The sequence below is a fragment of the Phyllobates terribilis genome, unplaced genomic scaffold (assembly GCF_046119375.1).
Source record: "Phyllobates terribilis strain yellow unplaced genomic scaffold, ASM4611937v1 Scaffold_12__6_contigs__length_324123572, whole genome shotgun sequence".
Taxonomy (NCBI): domain Eukaryota; kingdom Metazoa; phylum Chordata; class Amphibia; order Anura; family Dendrobatidae; genus Phyllobates; species Phyllobates terribilis.
Genome location: NW_027362772.1, coordinates 55674052 through 55695363, shown reverse-complemented (window position 1 = coordinate 55695363; position 21312 = coordinate 55674052). Strand labels below are relative to the sequence as shown.

Sequence of the window (21312 nt, the reverse complement as noted above, 5' to 3'; positions counted from 1 at the left end):
TTAGGATGAGCGGGCAACAGGACGGCCAAGAGCAAGAGTAACTCGCCCAGGGGAATGGGGATGACTCGGTACCCGGGCCTTTAGCCTGGCCTTGTAGGGATGTCGCGGTGGTCGGCTCCCGGGCCCGTACCCTGGGGTCGCTCCTTAAAAAGGGTGGATAATTGGTTGATTTTATAAAAGAAAGAGTTTGTGACGCCACCTGTGGCTTCTGGTGAGGATCACCAGCGCTGCGCAGTCCACTGAGGCCGATGATAAGGCAGCTCGATGGTATAGCTCCCCACAGGTGGAGCTAGGCCTCAGGGCAGTGTACAGACAGGGGAAGCAGGACAGGGAGACCCAGCCGGGTCAGAGCAAGAACAGGGACAGACACGATTGTCACTTCAGTACCTTTTACTGATTGTAATTCAGGCACGTCCCGGAGCACTGTAGGGTGAAGGGTGCATGTCAGGATCCTCCCCAATGAGCAGGTTTTGGGCCTCCTGTTCCTTGCCTCTGTGTAGTAAGTTTCTGACCTGCCTGGAGCAAGGCCTAACTTTGTCTCTGTCCTGCGCTGGCTGACCTTGTGGTTGGACCTTCTCTTGGAGTGCACGCTCCCGACTTACGGGGCCTATGTGTCTCCTGGCTCTGTTACGTATCAGCACTTTAGCGAACCTGTGACCTGTAGTTCTCCAGGGATTCCGGTTATATCTTACTGGGTCGTGGAGATCCCGGTAAGCTTCGGACCCGGTGTCCGGCAACAGCTTTGGGGTGAGCCAATTAAGCTCCTCTGCCCCCTATGTACTAACTCTCCTCTTGCCTTCGGCCTACTCGGGCCCTCACTAGGCTACTCACACTAACGGCAGCTTGCCATGCTTCACCGATCTTATGGCGCCGGCATGCCCTAGCTCACTCCTCTGAGCTACAACTGAGTCTCGACTGTGCTCCACTGCAGACTAACCTCTCGCAGGCTTCTTTACTGCAGGAACTCTCTCAACTGGTTTGCTTTCTGTCAACTCCAGTCTAGACTAACTGCTGCCTGGCTCCACCTTCCCTATTTATCTATCCCTAACGGGCTCCCTCTGGTGGTCTGAGGTGGAAGGTGGAGATGTGTGAATGGTTATGGGGGCCTCTTGTGGAGGAATCCATCAATACACCCTTCTAGGATCTGTGATACCAAGCACAGCTGGGCGTCACAAGAGGACTTGGGTCCTGCCAGTGCTGCTGATGCCGTTTCTTCATCCTCATCAGATGAGGAGTTTGATTTTGAAAAGTATTTGGATGGCATGGAGCAGGCAAAGCGTTGTCACAGGGAGAAAAGATTCCACTCCCATAGAAAACAGATTGACCATAGTTCAGCAAAATTTTTCACTTGTTCTCAAAGAAGTAGAAGAGTTCAATCGTTCATCAAAACTGACTGTGCACGAGGCAATTCCTTTATACCCTGAAATTGTTAGAGATGTTGCCAATGTTTTGCCACCAACCCAAGTTAGTGTAGAGAGGTTGTTCTCTAGCCTTAAAATAATTAGGTCAGACTTGAGGTCATCTATGAAGGAGGATCTGATGGAGACGATATGAATTGTCAGAACAAATTCATAGACTGCACAAATGTTATTCAGTATGTTTTTGTTGAAAACTGTTTTTTTACATTTACTTCATAGTGTATAATAAATTGTAAATATGCAAAAGTTTTTTTGTTCTAAAGTTGTATTCCAATAAATATATTTTAGGTTAAATCTAAATGGTTTGATTATTGTATCATAATAATGATTTAAAGCCGGATGTTACCATTTTACTACAGTAAATTTATCACTTAAACTTAAACATGAGCCATGTATGAGGGAGTCGGAGTCAGTGTCATGGAAATTGAGGAGTCGGAGTCGGAGGTTTGGCTTACCGACTCTACAGCCCTGGGGGGAAGTGCAGGAGACGAAGAGACTGATTGGCTGAACAGGTTGGAGAAGAAGAATGGAGCTGAGAGCAGTGAAAAAGAAGCATGCAATCCACCATGTCAGAAATGTGAGAGTGTGATCCTGGAGAGCAGGGGACAGAAGCACAGAGTAAGTGCTAATCGCCCAGCCCCTATGTGTGTGAGGGGAGAAGATGATCCTGCAGCTAAACCCCATCTGCAGACCAGTCAGCTTATCAGGAGATGTCCGTCGCCACCTGCCATCCATCCTCAGTGTCCAAGGCATCCGGACCCTGCAGCCCTAAGACTGGAAACAGTGTGACTACAGAACACCTACATCGAGAAGTGAGTAGCTATTATGGGACTTGTGGTTCCACACACTTGAAGCTATTAAAGGACTATCGGTGAAGGATACTCTGCTTCTTTGTTATGTGCACCAACCAAGAGCTTCAATAACCCGCTGCAACCAGGCCCCAACCATGAACTGTGTTGCTGTCCTATGCTGCAGCCATTTATAGTTTAGCAAGTTTAGCTAGGAGTGTGTCTGTGGCTATTTAAAGGGAGAGTGTCCTCCCTATCTCCCAAGTTATTAGCAACGACTTAGCAGATTCAATATATATATGTCAATTGTGAGCACTGTTTCATTGTTACCTGACATCCTCCTTACCAATTACCTCCCTCCACATAAAATCTGTTTGAATTTTCAACCTCATCTCCTTGTGAGTGTGTAAAGAAGTGTGTACAGGGATTTCCCGAGTTGACCCCTGGCAGAAGAGGAAGACTCTCCAGCATCCGACTACAACTCCCAGCAAGATTCAGGTGGAGGCATTGCACTATATTGAGGTGAGAACTACCAAACACCCTGCCCACGGAGGCGGCTTAAAGAGGTGTTACATAGAGAGAACTGCAACTCAATTAAAGCTGCACTCAGAGATCTGCTGGATTCATCTGAAAGTTATCGATACTGATTACTGGGTCAATGTCTGCACTAATCATGCTGTGGTAATTTGTATTTTGAGAACTGTAATCTTTGTACCAGACACAACTTTGATGTAAGAGAAAGTAATTATTCATTCAAGAAATAACTCTAGATCATTACATTCATCTGCTGACCACTACAGGATGTAATGATAAGAAAAAGTAAATATTGTAATGGAATGGAATGTATGTACACAGTGCTGCATCAGCAGATTAGTGAGTGCAGCTCTGGAGTATAATACAGGATGTAACTCAGGATCAGTAATGTAATGTATGTACACAGTGCTGCGTCAGCAGAATAGTGAGTGCAGCTCTGGAGTATAATACAGGAGGTAACTCAGGATTAGTAATGTAATGTATGTAAACAGTGACTGTACCAGCATAATAGTGAGTGCAGCTCTGGAGTATAATACACGATGTAACTCAGGATCAGTAATGTAATGTATGTACACAGTGACTGCACCAGCAGAATAGTGAGTGCTGCTCTGGAGTATAATACAGGATGTAACTCAGGATCAGTACAAGATCAGTAATGTAATGTATGTACACAGTGACTGCTGCAGCAGAATAGTGAGTGCAGCTCTGGAGTGTAATACAGGATGTAACTCAGGATCAGTACAGGATCAGTAATGTAGAGTATGTACACAGTGATTGCACCAGCAGAATAGTGAGTGCAGCTCTGGAGTATAATACAGGATGTAACTCAGGATCAGTAATGTAATGTATGTACACAGTGACTACACCAGCAGAATAGTGAGTGCAGCTCTGGGGTATAATACAGGATGTAACTCGGAATCAGTATTGTGTGTACACAGGGACTCCAGTAGAATAGTGAGTACAGCTCTGAAGTATACTATAGAATGTAACTCGTAATCAGTACAAAGAGGTTCATTTGTGTAATGTATTGGCATCAGAGAGGATCAATTATTTTAGCTTAGCTAGCTTAGTTTATCTTATTTGTAGTTTGCTCTGGCAAGCGTCCAGGGTTGTGAAGCGGTGTTGGAAGAAAACACATTCGCAAGATGACTTCACTGCTTTCAAACAAGCAACACTCGCATTCAAATCAGCCCTCACCTCTGTTAAACAGCCCTACTTCACAACCCTCATATCTTCCCTATCCTACAACCCCAATTATTCAACACTTTTAACTCCTCTGCCCTCCACTGCCCCCTTCATCATCTCTGCTGAGGAGGCTGCCACACACTTCAAAAACAAGATCGACCAAACAAGGCATGTCTTTACTGTCCAACCACCACAACCCCTTTGTTTTCCAGACCATTGCCCTTCCCCCATAACCTACGTTTCCAATATCATTTAAGGAGATCTTACTCCTCTCCTCTCCAAATCACACCTCACCACTTGTGCACTCGACCCCACCCCACCTCCTCCCCAACCTCACCCCCACACTCATCCCATCCCTAACCCATCTCTTCAACCTATCACTAACTTCTGGTACCTTCCCCGCTGCCTTCAAACATGCCACAATCACGTCCATCCTCAAAAAGCCATTCCTCGACCCAACCGCCTTGTCCTGTTACCGCCACATATCGCTGCTCACATTTGCCTCCAAACTCTTTGAGCAACATGTTCACACTGAACTTATCTCTCACTTCTCATCTAACTCTCTCTTTGACAACCAACAATCTGGCTTCCGATCCCACCATTCCACCGAATCTGCCCTTACAAAAATTACTAATGACATACAGCCAAAGCTAACAGACAATTCTCTGTACTTCTTTTTGACCTGTCCTCTGCCTTTGACACAGTTGACCACTGCGCCCTACTACAGATCTTCTCTTCCTTTGGCGTCAAAGACCTTGCCCTATCTTGGATCTCCTCATACCTTTCTAACCACACATTTAGCTTCTCCCACACTACTTCCTCATCCTGCCCTCTCTCTGTTGGAGTCCCTCAAGGCTCTGTCCTAGGACCCCTACTCTTCTCAATCTATACACTTGGCCTGGGACAGCTCATAAAATCCCATATCTTCCAGTACCATCTGTGCGCTGATGACACCCAGATCTACCTCTCTGGCCCAGACAGGGTCGGACTGGGGTGTCTGGGGCCCACAGGGAGAACTGACTCTAGGGGCCCACCTACAGCCATATGCAAATATCTGTTATCCGCTATCCCTGTTATAGTGGAGCATTGACTGGCGGCTCCTGCACATCTACTGTGCACCACTATAACTGGGATGTACAATTACGGTAGTTTGCATTAAAGGGCTTCTTTGGTTAAAACAAGTTATCACCGATCCATGGGATCCACAGGATCGGTGATCACTTATTGATCGTTTGGGTCCGAACATTGGAAAAGGCGCCTATCAGAAGAATGGGGAAGTTTCATCCCTGACAGGACACTTATCCCCATTTTAAAATGCAGCTTCCAAAAAAGAGCAGCGCTCACAGTCACTGAGGGAATGACTGGATGAGTGGTCGCATCTCACATGCCGCTCCAGTCTAATGGGGAGAAAAGCTCCACATTCTGCCGATTGTGTCCCAGCAGTCAGACCCCCACCAATCAATATCATCACTGATCCTGTGGAGAGGTGATTACTTGTTTTCACCAGAGAACCCCTGTAAGTGCATCTCTGCCGCTCTGGTCCAAGTATTTAATCTCTAAGGCTGCGGCCCCACTATCAGTATTTGGTCAGTAATTTTTCTCAAGAGTGGGAGCCAAAACCAGGTGAGGAACAATCAGAGAAAAGGTATAATAGAAACAAGTCACCAATTCTGTATTTATCACCCACTCCTGGTTTTGGCAGCTACTCCTGAGAAAAAATACTGACCGAATACTGATGGTGGGGCTGTGGCCTAATGGAAAAAAATCTTTTCCTAGTTAATATCAGCAAGAACAAAATGACTGCCATACACAACACAGTCCACTATATCAACACCAATAATACCACATACAAAAGAGACAAATATCGCCACACCATGACTAGATCACATATTACCACCACATAGTGACCGAATAATACTACATACAAGGAACAAATACGGCCACACCATGACCAGACCACATATTACCACCCCAAAGTGACCAAATACTACAATACTGATCATGAATACAAACCACAATACTAACAACACTGTTATTACCACCAGTGACATTATACACAGGAGCTCTGTATATAGTGTCAGTGTACAGGTAATACAGGGATCACCAGTGACATTATACACAGGAGCTCTGTATATAGTGTCAGTGTACAGGTAATACAGGGATCACCAGTGACATTATACACAGGAGCTCTGTATATAGTGTACAGTGTACAGGTAATACAGTGACCACCAGTGACATTATACACTGGAGCTCAGTATATAGTGTCAGTGTACAGGTAATACAGGGTTCACCAGTGACATTATACACAGGAGCTCTGTATAGAGTGTCAGTGTACAGGTAATACAGTGATCACCAGTGACATTATACACTGGAGCTCTGTATTTAGTGTACAGGTATTACAGTGGTCACCAGTGACATTATACACAGGAGCTCTGTATATAGTGTACAGGTAATACAGTGGTCACCAGTGACATTATACACAGGAGCTCTGTACATAGTGTATAGTGCACAGGTAATACAGTGGTCACCAGTGACATTATACACAGGAGCTCTGTATATAGTGTACAGATAATACAGTGGTCACCAGTGACATTATACCCAGGAGCTCTGTATATAGTGTACAGGTAATACAGTGGTCAACAGTGACATTATACACAGGAGCTCTGTATATATTGCACAGGTAATACAGTGGTCACAAGTGACATTATACACAGAAGCTCTGTATATAGTGTATACATAATATAGTGATCACCAGTGACATACACAGGAGTTCTGTATATACTATATACACACGTGGTCAGAATTGTTGGTACCCCTCGTTTAATGAAAGAAAAACCCACAATGGTCACAGAAATAACTTGAATCTGACAAAAGTAATAATAAATTAAAAATCTATGAAAATGAACAAATGAAAGTCAGACATTGCTTTTCTGCTTCCACTGAATTTAAAAAAAAAATTAAATTCATGAAATCGGCCTGGACAGAAATGATGGTACCCCTGAAAATAATGTGACAAAAGGGACATGTTAAATAAAGTTGTGTCCACTAATTAGCATCACAGGTGTCTACAATCTTGTAATCAGTCAGTGGGCCTGTATATAGGGCTACAGATACTCACTGTGCTATATATAGGGCTGCAGATACTCACTGTGCCTGTATATAGGCTACAGATACTCACTGTGCCTGTATATAGGGTTACAGATACTCACTGTGCCTGTATATAGGGTTACAGATACTCACTGTGCCTGTATATAGGGTTACAGATATTCACTGTGCCTGTATATAGGGTTACAGATACTCACTGTGCTTGTATATAGGGCTACAGATACTCACTGTGCTTGTATATAGGGCTACAGATACTCACTGTGTTGTTTGGTGACATGGTGTGTACCACACTCAACATGGACCAGAAGAAGCAAAGGAAAGAGCTGTCTCAGGAGATTAGAAAGAAAATTATAGAAAAGCATGTTAAAAGGTAAAGGTTATAAGACCATCTCCAAGCAGCTTGATGTTTCTGTGACTACAGGTGCACATATTATTCAGAAATTTAAGATCCATGGGACTGTAGCCAACCTCCCTGGACGTGGGTGCAGGAGGAAAATTGATGACAAATCAAAGAGATGGATAATATGAATGGTAACAAAAGAGCCCAGAATAACTTCTAAAGAGATTAAAGGTGAACTTCAAGCTCAAGGAACATCAGTGTCAGATCGTACTATCCACCGTTGTTTGATCCAAAGTGAACTTCATGTAAGACGACCAAGGAGAACACCATTGTTGAAAAAAAAAATAGTAAAAAAGCCAGACTGGAATTTGCCAAACTACATGTTGACAAGCCACAAAGCTTCTGGGAGAATGTACTATGGACAGATGAGACAAAAATTGAAGTTTTTGGCAAGGCACATCAGCTCTATGTTCACAGATGGAAAAATGAAGCATATCAAGAAAAGAACACTGTCCCTACTGTGAAACATGGTGGAGGCTCTGTTATGTTCTGGGGCTGCTTTGCTGCACCTGGCACAGGGTGTCTTGAATCTGTGCAGGGTACAATGAAATCTCAAGACTATCAAGGGATTCTAGAGAGAAATGTGCTGCCCAGTGTCAGAAAGCTTGGTCTCAGTCGCAGGTCACAGGATAATGACCCAAAACACACACAGCTAAAAACACCCAAGAATGGCTAAGAGGAAAACATTGGACTATTCTGAAGTGGCTTCTATGAGCCCTGACCTAAATCCTATGGAGCATCTTTGGAAAGAGCTGAAACATTCTGGAAAAGGCAACCTTCAAACACGAGACAACTGGAGCAATTTGCTCATGAGGAGTCGGCCAAAATACCTGTCGAGAGGCGCAGAAGTCTCATTGACAGTTACAGGAATCGTTTGATTGCAGTGATTGCCTCAAAAGGTTCAACAAAATATTAAGTTAAGAAGAAGAACCATCATTTCTGTCCAGGCCGATTTCATGAGGTTAATTTTTTTTTAAATTCTGTGGAAGCACAAAATCAATGTCTGACCTTCATCTCTTCATTTTCAAAAATTTGTAATTTATCAGATTGAAGTTATTTCTGTGACCAGTGTGGGTTTTTCTTTCATTAAACAAGGGGTACCAACAATTTTGACCACGTGTGTAGTGTAAGTGTACATGTAATACACTGACTCACCAGTGATGTCTCTAGGTGAAGTCCTTCATCTTCGCTTTTCTTCTTCATCTGGCACAGACAGCCATCACTTCTTCCAGCCAGGAATCATCTCTGCAGAAAATAACACACAGTTATTAATAACTGATCTCTTCTAGAGAATATTCCCACTTTCCCCCCCCCGACCTCTACACTACACCAGTTGAAGAAAAAAAGCAACATAGTGCCGTCCTGCACAGTAACAGGACCCCTCTTTTGTCCCATCCCATGGAAAACAATTTCCTAAAAAGTAAATTATATTACAGAAGTAATAATGTAATAATAATTGGAATCTAAAGTAATAATGTTCCCCACTGGTCACCATAAACTAATAAAGTATGTTCCTCAATCTGGCTCCCAAACAGTAATTAAGTCCCTTGTCTAGCCAGGCACCCCCATATGTCCCTTCTGGCCACCATTTGTCTAGTGTGACCCCTCCATATATTTATCCTAGCACATGTGTATCGAGCCTGCCCCATCCCATATACCCATCCTAGCCCCCCCATGTGCCAGTCTGCCCCCCCCACATATCCATCCTTGCCTCCATGTTTCCAGCCTGCGCCCCCATATGTCCCCCCCATATATCCTCCATGTGTCCAGCCTGCCCTCTACATATTCATCCTGGCCTCCATGTGTCCAGCCTCTCCCCTCATATATCCATACTGCCCTTACCCCCTGCATATATCCATCCTGACACCCCCATATATCCAGCGTGCCCCTCCATATATTTATGCTAGCCCATGTGTATCGAGCCCGCCCCCCCCACATATTCATCCTAGCCCCCCATGTGTCCAGCCTGTCCCCCCCCATATATCCATCCTGGCCTCCATGTGTTCAGCCTGCCCCCCCTCCCCCATATATCCATCCTGGCCTCCATAAGTCCAGCTTGCCCCCCCCATATATCCATCCTGGCCTCCATATATACATCTTGCCCCCCCATATATCCATCCTGCCCCCCCCATATATCCATCCTGCCCCCCATATATCCATCCTGGCCTCCATGTGTCCAGCCTGCCCCCCATATACCCATCCTGCCCACCCCCCTTTGCCTGGGTCCACCTTGGTTCCCCCTTGTGTGTCCTGCCAGGGCTCCCCCTTGTGTGTCCAGCCAGGGCTCCCCTCCCTTGCGTGTCCAGCCAGGGCTCCCCCCTTGCGTGTCCAGCCAAGGCTCCCCCCCTTGCGTGTCCAGCCAGGGCCCCCCCCCTTGCGTGTCCAGCCAGGGTTCCCCCCTCGTGTGTCCAGCTTGGCCCCCCCTCGTGTGTCCAGCTGGGCCCCCCCTCGTGTGTCCGTCCAGCTGGGCCCCCCCTCGTGTGTCCGTCCAGCTGGGCCCCCCCTCGTGTGTCCGTCCAGCTGGGCCCCCCCTCGTGTGTCCGTCCAGCTGGGCCCCCCTTGTGTGTCCATCCAGCTGGGCCCCCCTTGTGTGTCCATCCAGCTGGGCCCCCCCTTGTGTGTCTGTCCAGCTGGGCCCCCCTTGTGTGTCTGTCCAGCTGGGCCCCCCTTGTGTGTCTGTCCAGCTGGGCCCCCCCTTGTGTGTCTGTCCAGCTGGGCCCCCCCTTGTGTGTCTGTCCAGCTGGGCCCCCCCTTGTGTGTCTGTCCAGCTGGGCCCCCCCTTGTGTGTCTGTCCAGCTGGGCCCCCCTTGTGTGTCTGTCCAGCTGGGCCCCCCCTTGTGTGTCTGTCCAGCTGGGCCCCCCCTTGTGTGTCTGTCCAGCTGGGCCCCCCCTTGTGTGTCTGTCCAGCTGGGCCCCCCCTTGTGTGTCTGTCCAGCTGGGCCCCCCCCTTGTGTGTCTGTCCAGCTGGGCCCCCCCCTTGTGTGTCTGTCCAACTTGGCCCCCCCTTGTGTGTCTGTCCAGCTGGGCCCCCCTTGTGTGTCTGTCCAGCTGGGTCCCCCTTGTGTGTCTGTCCAGCTGGGCCCCCCCTTGTGTGTCTGTCCAGCTGGGCCCCCCCTTGTGTGTCTGTCCAGCTGGGCCCCCCTTGTGTGTCTGTCCAGCTGGGCCCCCCCTTGTGTGTCTGTCCAGCTGGGCCCCCCCTTGTGTGTCTGTCCAGCTGGGCCCCCCCTTGTGTGTCTGTCCAGCTGGGCCCCCCCTTGTGTGTCTGTCCAGCTGGGCCCCCCCTTGTGTGTCTGTCCAGCTGGGCCCCCCCTTGTGTGTCTGTCCAGCTGGGCCCCCCCTTGTGTGTCTGTCCAGCTGGGCCCCCCCTTGTGTGTCTGTCCAGCTGGGCCCCCTTGTGTGTCTGTCCAGCTGGGCCCCCCCTTGTGTGTCTGTCCAGCTGGGCCCCCCCTTGTGTGTCTTTCCAGCTGGGCCCCCCCTTGTGTGTCTGTCCAGCTGGGCCCCCCCCCTTGTGTGTCTGTCCAGCTGGGCCCCCCCTTGTGTGTCTGTCCAGCTGGGCCCCCCCCTTGTGGGTCTGTCCAGCTGGGCCCCCCCTTGTGTGTCCTGCTGGCCCCCGCCTTGTGTGTCCAGACCATTACACACACACACACACACATACACACACCTCTTACCTTCCTGCGATCCCGTGCGGTGTCCTCCTTCTCCTGAGTTGCGCGCCTCCTTCACAGCAGGCGCATGACGATGACGTCATAAGCCGGCCGGCGAAGGGAGACACGCAGCTTCAGCTGCTTCACTGGGACGTGCGCCGCGGTGGTTCAGGTAATGAACGCTGCGTGTGCGCGTCCCTGCATACACTGTGCCTGCGCTTTTAAAGGGCCCGTGCCCCTTAAAACCGCAGGATTTTTTTTTGTTCTCTTCTCCCCCCTCTACTCTGCAGCAGGGGGTGGGGCCCACCGGGAAATTTCCCGGTATCCCGCCAGCCCAGACCGACCCTGGGCCCAGATGTCACCTTTCTGCTGTCCAGAATCCCAGCATGTCTATCAGCCATATTCTCTTTCTTCTCCTCTCACTTCCTCAAGCTCAATGTGGACAAAACTGAACTCATCATCTTTCTCCCATCTCGCATATCTTCCCCACCTGATCTTTATATCACAATAAATGACATCACGCTTTCCCCTGTACCGGAAATCCGCTGCCTCGGAGTAACCCTTGACTCTGCCCTGTCCTTCAAACCCCACATCCAAGCTCTCGCCACCTCCTGTCACCTCCAGCTCAAAAATATTTCCAGAATCCATCCTTTCCTTAACCCTCAATCTACTAAATGGCTTGTGAATGCCCTCATCATCTCCCGCATCGACTACTGCAAACCCTCCTCTGTGGCCTACCTGCTAACACTCTTGCACCCCTCCAGTCCATCCATAACTCTTCTACGCAACTAGTTCATCTCTCGCCTCGCTACTCTGCTACCCCCCTATGCAAATCCCTTCACTGGCTCCCAATTGCCCAGCGTATCCAGTTCAAACTACTAACACTGTCCTACAAAGCCATCCATAACCTCTCTCCTCCGTACATCTCTGAACTAATCTCCCGATATATTCCCTCACGTAACCTCCGGTCCTCCCAAGACCTCCATCTCTTCTCCACACTTATTCTTTTCTCACCCAATCACCTCCAAGATTTCCCCAGAATATCCCCCGTCCTATGGAATTCTGTGCCTCAACACGTCCGATTAGCCTCCAAATTTGGATGATTCAGACGGAACTTGAAAACCCATCTCTTCAAACAAGCTTACAGCCTGCCATGACCTTGCTTGCTGCCAACTCAACACCAGAGCTCTGCAACCCCCCAACCTACTGTCTCCGTCCCCCTTCCTGTAGAAGGTAAGCCCTCAAGGGCAGGGTCCTCTTCCCTCCGTACCAGTCTATCATTGTTAGTTTGTTTACTGTAAGTGATATTTTTACTTGGTATGTAACCCCTTCTTATGTACAGCACCATGGAATCAATGGCGCTATATAAATAAATAATAATAATCTGTACATCCTTTTAAAGTTTACACATAATGTTGAGCCCATTTGCTGCAATGTTTCTTTAAGACAGAGATTTCTTTCTGCTGTAGATGTAATTACAAATAGCATAAAGTGAAAAGAAAGAGAAATAAATGTTTGCTAACCAAACATAAGAAAAATGCATATAATATGCATCGAGGCTCTGTCTTTCTAAGAAATTATCTGCATGTGAATTTATCCAGCAAGTATTGAATTTAGTGAGACTTGTATAAATCTGTATTCTGTGAATTGATCACCCATTATTAACTTTATTATCATTCATTTATCACAGAATATCTTTCCACGTACAAGCTTAGATGCTAAGGTAAGATTCACACCTGTATTCAGAATTTAGTATTTCTGTTCGGTTTAGAAACAGAACAATGAAATTCAAGTAAGAAATGGAACCATTACATGGCCGGCATACGCTGCAGTTGGGTACCGGTGACTATATTAGACTCCAATGGATTTTTGCTAGGCTTTATGTCATTTAACGGGAAACAAAAATCCAGTATTTTGCTTTTTTCTCCAGCACAAAGTCAAAACCAGCAACACAGCCTTCTAACGGAGACTTAAAGCAACTATCAACATTTTAAACTTACCAGTATTTTTTCCGGCCAGTTTGTTCATCAGATAAGATTTTCCAGTCCGGTATTTTCCTACGATTGCGATCACCACCACCGGCTGTGAGATCTCCAGAAGGATTTTCTCGGCTTCTTTATTGAGTACCAGGGTATTCCCACCAATATTTTCTATCAGGCAGATCGGCCGCTGCATGTGAAGGTGAGAAGTCCTTGTCACTGGTGTTGTTATCAGGTTAAAGCTACACAAAAGAAAAACATATATTTTATATTGTGTGGTAAAGCGACTTCCTCAGCTCTCTAGAGGCAGACACAGGACACACGGTTTGGGTTGACTTCCTGCTGGTTTATTCTGTGGCATAAACTCCAGCAGCGTCCCATAAAAATAAACAGACCTTCTCGGGGATAATGGGAAAAAGAAAAAGATAAGGTATGACAGAGTCCAATAGTAAGCACGGCTCTGCCCGCTGCAGGTAACACAGTGAAGTCTTCAGCAACACCAGTCCTCCGGTGTTGCTCTCTCATTTCACCCAAACACAGCCTGGAGACTTCACTCTCCAGACCACACACTCCAGAGAAACAAAGCTGACTGAACATTTAACCCTGCTCAGCCGTACCCTGAGGGGAGGTATGGGGAATGGCCTCCCACCCTCTTTGGCATTCCCATAAAACCACACCCTTTTAAGACAGTTAACCCCCAGCACATAACATGATGGAAGAAATTCAGTAGGTTTCAGTTCACACAGGAGATCATTCTGAGTGACACATACCTCCCCTCGTGATATAAGACCAGTGACTCTGTCACAATATATATATCCTGTGTGTATATATGTATATACATATCCTGGTGTGTATATATATATATATATATATACATATATATATATATATATATATATATGATATATATATATATATATATATATATATATATATATAAATATATATATTGTAAGGTAGCGGTATTGATCATGTTGGGGGGCACTCACTTCACCGGGACAATTAAAGCACACAAGCCACATTTTCCAGTAAACTAAAGTCCAGCAGTTTATTACACGTCATAAACTGCTTATAACATAGTCCATCTCAGTGGCTCGCAGGCATGTTACACATGTAATGTCCTAGAGCCTTTTCAGTGGCAGCTATGCCCGCTTGGCTTTAGATACAGACTTCAGCAAGGTACAACATCAATGTCCATATAAGGAACCATTTTTACCTTTTCCGGGTCTTAGCTGCTTCTCTCAGCTCTGTTCTGCCACAGCTGTGGTTTTAAGACTTCCCAGCCGTGGTCTCCAAGCCACGTGCCTTCCAGGACATCTGGCGTCCCAAACACAGGGATCTAGCTTCACGCCTTTCCAGGCCTCTCCAGGCCTCTCTCTTCCAGCCTCTCCAGGCTAATGGTGTCCCACACACAGGGATCAGGCCTCACGCCTTTCACACCTGTTTCAAAACTACCAGGGTTTATATATCAGTCTGTGCACACAGGACCCGTGATGATGTCACAGTCATGTGATCAGTCACCTGAGGGGAGGTACATGGTCAGCCAGAACACACCCCCTGGACATTTTAGCAATGCAACAAGGTGCTGCATTACAATATATATATATATATATATATATATATATATATACACACACACACAGCACAGACCAAAAGTTTGGACACACCTTCTCATTTACAGATTTTTCTGTATGTTCATGACTATGAAAATTGTACATTCACACTGAAGGCATCAACACTATGAATTAACACATGTGGAATTATATACTTAACAAAAAAGTGTGAAACAACTGAAAATATGTCTTATATTCTAGGTTCTTTAAAGTAGCCACCTTTTGCTTTGTTGACTGCTTTGCACACTCTTGGCATTCTCTTCATGAGCTTCAAGAGGTAGTCACCGGAAATGGTTTTCACTTCACAGGAGTGCCCTGTCAGGTTTGATAAGTGGGATTTCTTACCTTATAAATGGGGTTGGGACCATCAGTTGTGTTTCGCAGAAGTCTGGTGGAAACACAGCTGATAGTCCTACTGAATAGACTGTTAGAACTTGTATTATGGCAAGAAAACAGCAGCTAAGTAAAGTAAAATGAGTGGCCATCATTACTTTAAGAAATGAAGGTCAGTCAGCCCAAAAAATTGGGAAAACTTTGAAAGTGTCCTCAAGTGCAGTTGCAAAAACCATCAAGCGCTACAAAGAAACTGGCTCACATGACGACCGCCCCAGGAAAGGAAGACCAAGAGTCACCTCTGCTTCTGAGGATAAGTTTATCCGAGTCACCAGCCTCAGAAATCGCAGGTTAATAGTAGCTCAGATTAGAGACCAGGTCAATGCCACACAGAGTTCTAGCAGCAGACACATCTCTACAACAACTGTTAAGAGGAGACTTTGTGCAGCAGGCCTTCATCGTAAAATAGCTGCTAGGAAACCACTGCTAAGGTCAGGCAACAAGCAGAAGAGATTTGTTTGGACTAAAGAACACAAGGAATGGACATTAGACCAGTGGAAATCTGTGCTTGGGTCTGATGAGTCCAAATTTCAGATTTTTGGTTCCAACCACCGTGTCTTTGTGCGACACAGAAAAGGTGAACGGATGGACTCTACATGCCTAGTTCCCACCGTGAAGCATGGAGGAGGAGGTGTGATGGTGTGGGGGTGCTTTGCTGGTGACACTGTTGGGGATTTATTCAAAATTGAAGGCATACTGAACCAGCATGGCTACCACAGCATCTTGCAGTGGCATGCTATTCCATCTGGTTTGCGTTTAGTTGGACCATCATTTATTTTTCAACAGGACAATTACCCCAAACACACCTCCAGGCTGTGTAAGGGCTATTTGACGAAGAACGAGAGTGATGGGGTGCTACGCCAGATAACCTGGCCTCCACAGTCACCAGACCTGAACCCAATCGAGATTGTTTGGGGTGAGCTGGACCGCAGAGTGAAGGCAAAGGGGCCAACAAGTGCTAAGCATCTCTGGTAACTCCTTCAAGATTGTTGGAAGACCATTTCCGGTGACTAGCTCTTGAAGCTCATCAAGAGAATGCCAAGAGTGTGCAAAGCAGTCATCAAAGCAAAAGGTGGCTACTTTGAAGAACCTAGAATATAAGACATATTTTCAGTTGTTTCACACTTTTTTGTTAAGTATATAATTCCACGTGTTAATTCATAGTTTTGATGCCTTCAGTGTGAATGTACAATTTTCATAGTCATGAAAATACAGAAAAATCTTTAAATGAGAAGGTGTGTCCAAACTTTTGGTCTGTACTGAATATATATATATATATATATATATATATTGTCAGGGAGATATTGATGTCAGGAAAATGTTCCATATTTCCCTGACATAGATATTGACCATTTCTTCCTTTTGTCAGTACCAAGTTGTCTACATAAAATTCCCAGCACAAAGCCCCAATTAACACAGCCATGAGTAAGAGCTTACACAAACAAATGGCAGCCAAGAGGTGCCACCAAGCTACTTAGAATGTGAGCATCTTGTACCTGAAAGACGCAGGGAGTAATAAGTGGCAGGATTGCAATAATTTTTCTGTAACTGAGAAGTTTTGCTGTCCCGAGCTTAAAAAAGAGATCTCCAGCCACGTCGACTCCGATATGAAATACGGAATAACTGATGTTCCGTAATTCTGACAATAACGGGACCCATATTTTTCGTGGCAGGGACAGCTAAGAAACAAGATGCTCAGTTTTTCATAGTCGTAGGCCCCTCTGAGAGCTGTAGCGCAAAAACTCCAGAAAATCAGACTGCAACTATGCGATGTGTGGTCTCTAAATGAAGGTAAAATCATAACGGGAAAAGTGGCGTAATTTGCAAGCTTCTGCGATCAACGAGCGATGAGTTATCGCAGAAGTTAGTGTTTTTAATAAAAATGTACAGGCTGGAGACCAGCCCACATGATGTCATCACAAGGGGCGTGTAGGTAAATCTCCCCTTAGGTATAAGAGAACCCAGAGACATTAGAGGAGCACTCATTGCCAGGGGGATATAAGGATTATAAGCAACGGGTCGCGTTCGATAACGCGCAACTCAAACTGGAGAGCCCCTCCTCCACCTATATTGTATCATCGCAGCGATCTTTATAATGTAAGTTGTCTTCTTTTATCCTGTTTATTTTCTGTAACTGCTTATGTATTTTAATGTCTCCTTTGTAACATCCATGTATAGATTTTTCCTAAACACTGCCTCCCTTTTGGATTAAATATAAAATGTAATAGTTCTGTTTCTTTTGTCCTGTAATCGTTCCCTCCCCCGAAGCCATATACACTACCAAAACGCAGGCGTCCGCCCAGGCCTGACAGCGTGACGGCAACGTCGAGTTATTGTGTGATCTCCCCGCTGTCGTCCCTGTGTGGTGATCCCTGACAAATATACAAATATATACAAAGCAGTCATCAAAGCAAAAGGTGGCTACTTTGAAGAACCTAGAATATCAGACATATTTTCAGTTGTTTCACACTTTTTTGTTAAGTATATAATTCCACGTGTTAATTCATAGTTTTGATGCCTTCAGTGTGAATGTACAATTTTTATAGTCATGAAAATACAGAAAAATCTTTAAATGAGAAGGTGTGTCCAAACTTTTGGTCTGTACTGTATATACATATACATATGCCTAAAACTTCTCCTTCAGGAGGGTTCATAGTGCTGAGGTGAGGCCATGATGATGATAGAGGCCACCATCTTCTTAGTTTTCTGTTAGTTGGAATGCAAGTGCAAGTATGCAGCCAGCCACCCACCCACCCACAGGGCGCATCACTAAACTGCCAGATTTCTGAGCAGCTTTTTTGCACTTGAAATATGGCCTTTTAATCTTGTGGAGGCGGAAGCTTTTCACAACCTCATGCCAGCGGCGCCCGGGTGTCCGTACTCGGTCCCCAGCTGCCACTATATTTCCCGGTATCGCCTCTGCCTTCCACAAGCACGGGTCCCACAACATTACCCGTGCCCTACCCAGTGCACTTACTGGGAAGGACCGCCTAACCACAAAGCATATGGACAGGTGAATGTGGCCAGGGATGGTACGGAGCCAGTCCACAACTTTTTTTTGCTGACAGTTGTATTTAGCTCGGTGAAAGAACTGGCATAGAGGGAAACCCTATCTACCCTGCATGTCATTTCTCACAGGAAGTCCTGTAATGCAGCTTGTTGCAGAAGCAATGGCAGCCCGTCCAACATCAACTCACCCTTGTCGGTGGTGCTTTGACACACACACATCTTTCTTTGTGCATTTAATTTCTTGAATACAGAGTTGGACAATGGCTTGATCTGTAATGCGGTTTGAGAAATAACATGCATAAGCATGGCCAATCCTCATTAAGAAAGCATCCATAGAGTGTCCGGGAACCTTTCCACACTTTTCTTAGCCAGGAATGCTTCTCGGCAGGGTTGGACGGTCCCACCAGAGAATCCTCTGGTGTGCCTTGGCTTCCACCTCAGGAAAGTTCATGATAGCGCTAACTTTGCAGCTGCTATGGGGCTCTTGAGCGGGGGAGAAAGGTTAGCCCTCAGAATCAATCCTCTGGTGGGCCCAATGTTTTTCAATCTGAAACAGCTTCTCAGTGGGAGTTGTATTTCACCACAGCCATATTATTTAGCTTGGTGGAAGGACTGGCATAGAGGGAAACCGTATCTACCCCGGCTGTCATTTCTCCATCACCAGGTTCCACCCATTGTCACACACGACCATGCCTGGCTGTATGTTCAGCGGTGAGAGCCACAGATCAGGCTGCTATGTTACAGCTTTCAACAACTCTGCAGTGCTGGGCGGTTTGTCAATTAAGCATTAAGCATGTTATCTTCAGCACAGCCTGTTGCTGCTTGGCCAAGGCAGTGCTGCAGTGCTGTCAGCTTGTGACTGATGTGGTCATTTCGGAGATGGAGGAGGAGGTGCATGAGCTGAACAATGTGATTAAATTGTTGTTAAATTGGTGACGCTGTTTTTTATACTAAAGAAAGATCCTATTGTTTTGTTTTTTTTAAGGTTTTTTTTTAAGACAAATGCATTCACCGGGAAATGTCATTTTAACATTTTACAACCTTAGCTGGCAATGTGGTGTGTGACCCATCATCAGACACTTCCTGTTTTATTTATGATGGACGGACTCAAAGTCATAAAGCCTATTTTTATAGGGACATCAGACGGCCCTTACTATTCTTAAAAGGCCAGCAGTCGGCCCTAGCTATTGTGAGAGAGCCATCAGCCGACTATGCTTTGTTGTTCCCATTATTAACAAGTGGGTCTGCTATACTGTTATTGCATATCCAGTGACTGCAAGGGCTGCCAAAAATTTGGACGCAACCCAATACCCCTTTGAAGAGACATAGAGGAGGGTCTCAGTAAAAAAATGTTCCCATTATAAAGGAGCGGGTCTCCTATAAGTGGGAATGCCCATGCTGTGACTGCAAGGGCTGCCAAAATTTGGGAAAAACCCCACAAAGAATTTAAAGACACATGGAGCAGGGCCACAGTAACAAGGTACGACATGTTCCCATTAGAAAGGAGAGGGTTTACAGTTATAGGGTATGCAGTGAGTTCAACGGCTGACAATTTTAGGAAAAAACCCACTAAGAATTTAAAGACACACACAGCAGGGCCACAGTAACAAGGTACGACATGTTCCCATTAGAAAGGAGAGTCTGCTATACAGTTATAGGATATGCAGTGAGTCCAACGACTGACAATTTTAGGAAAAACCCCACTAAGAATTTAAAGACACATAGAGCAGGGCCACAGTAACGACAAATTCCCATTAGAAAGGAGAGAGTCTCCCATAGTGTTGGCCTACGCAGTGAATGCAAGGGCTGCCAAAAATTTGGAGGCACTTCAAAGCCCCTAGAAAGAGACGTGGAGGAGGGCCTCATAAAAAAATGTTCCCATTAGAAATGAGCGGGCCTCCTATACTTGTAATGCCCATGCACTAAGTGTATGGGCTGACAAACATTTAACCCTGGGGGGTATACATGAACATACTGTATCAAAAATTTTTTTTACGGGCATCATAAACAGCATTTAAAAAAATTAGGTGGGTGTTGCATCACGGACCACGGTCACCCTGGTGATATGGTGGTGGAGGATGAGGAGAAGGAGGAGGACTAGAGCAAATAGCCAAAATCAGAAAGCGTATACCCATGTGTGGGTGTGAAAAGGTGCATGGGAGTACACCTCTCAAGAAAAGACACTGGATTGGAGTTTATGTTACGCTGCTATCATTCGGTGGTGTTGAGAAGTCTGGCCCAATCCAGCCCTTGTTCATTTTTAGAAGAGTCAGCCTGTCAGCATTTTCAGTTGACAGGCGGATGCACTTATCAGTTATAATTCCACCAGCGACACTAAAAACCCGCTCTGATAAAATGCTGGCAGCAGGGCAGGCCAGGACCTCCAAGGTATAGAGAGCCAGTTCATTCCAAGTATCCAGCTTGGATACCCAATAATTAAAAGGCACAGCGGATCACGGAGGACGTTGGTACGGTCGGAAGGTACTCCCTCAGCATCTTCCCAAAATTTGCACTCCTTGTGAGAGTACCCCACGCCTCAGGGCCTGTCCGATGGGAGGGTCTGAGAAAACTCTCCCAGAACTTTGACAGTGTTCCCCTGCCTGTGCTGGATTGAAGTTGTGTCTCTCTCGCCTGTATTCCTTGGTTGTCCAACAAAGTATGCCCTTTGCCGCCAGCGTTTTCAGATGGGAATTTTTTTAATAGTTCCGCAACAAGGGCCTTCTGGTACAGCCCCATTTTTGTAGACCTGTCTGCCTCAGGAATAAGCGATATAAAGGTCTCCTTGTAGCATGGGTCTAGAAGTGTCACCAACCAGTAATCGCTGTCACCCAAAATTTTGAGAACGCGAGGGTCATTGGAAAGGCAGCGTAACATAAACTCAGCCATGCTGCCAGACTACTAACAGGCAAGACTTCCGTGTCCTCACCAAGAGGATGACTGACCATGCTCTCCTCCTCCTCCTCCTCCTTCTCTCTGTGCTCTGGCCATCGACGCTGAACAGATGGTATGACAGCTGTGCAGGTAGTACCGTCTATAGTGCATGAAACTAGCTCCTGTCCTTCCTCCTCCTCCTCCTCTTCCTCATTGTCACCCAATCCACGTTGGGATGAGATGAGGCTTGGCTGTGTGTAATCACCCTGTATGGTTCCTTGCTCCATCTCATTGTGCTCTGCCTGCAATGTATCCTCTTTGATTGTGAGCAGAGAGTGTTTCAGAAGACAGAGAAGCGGGATGGTGATGATAA

General features: G+C 46.2%; 1 protein-coding gene across 7 annotated transcripts in view; it reads right to left on the bottom strand.

Annotated features, from left to right (window-relative positions):
* Positions 1-21312, bottom strand: part of LOC141172043 (guanylate-binding protein 3-like) — a 369874-nt gene that overhangs the window by 55117 nt on the left and 293445 nt on the right. For all 7 annotated transcript variants that reach the window (XM_073655827.1, XM_073655829.1, XM_073655828.1 and 4 more), the window contains one exon: positions 13075-13295. In XM_073655827.1, the coding sequence (XP_073511928.1) occupies positions 13075-13295 (221 nt within the window). The remainder of the gene's footprint in view (positions 1-13074; positions 13296-21312) is intronic.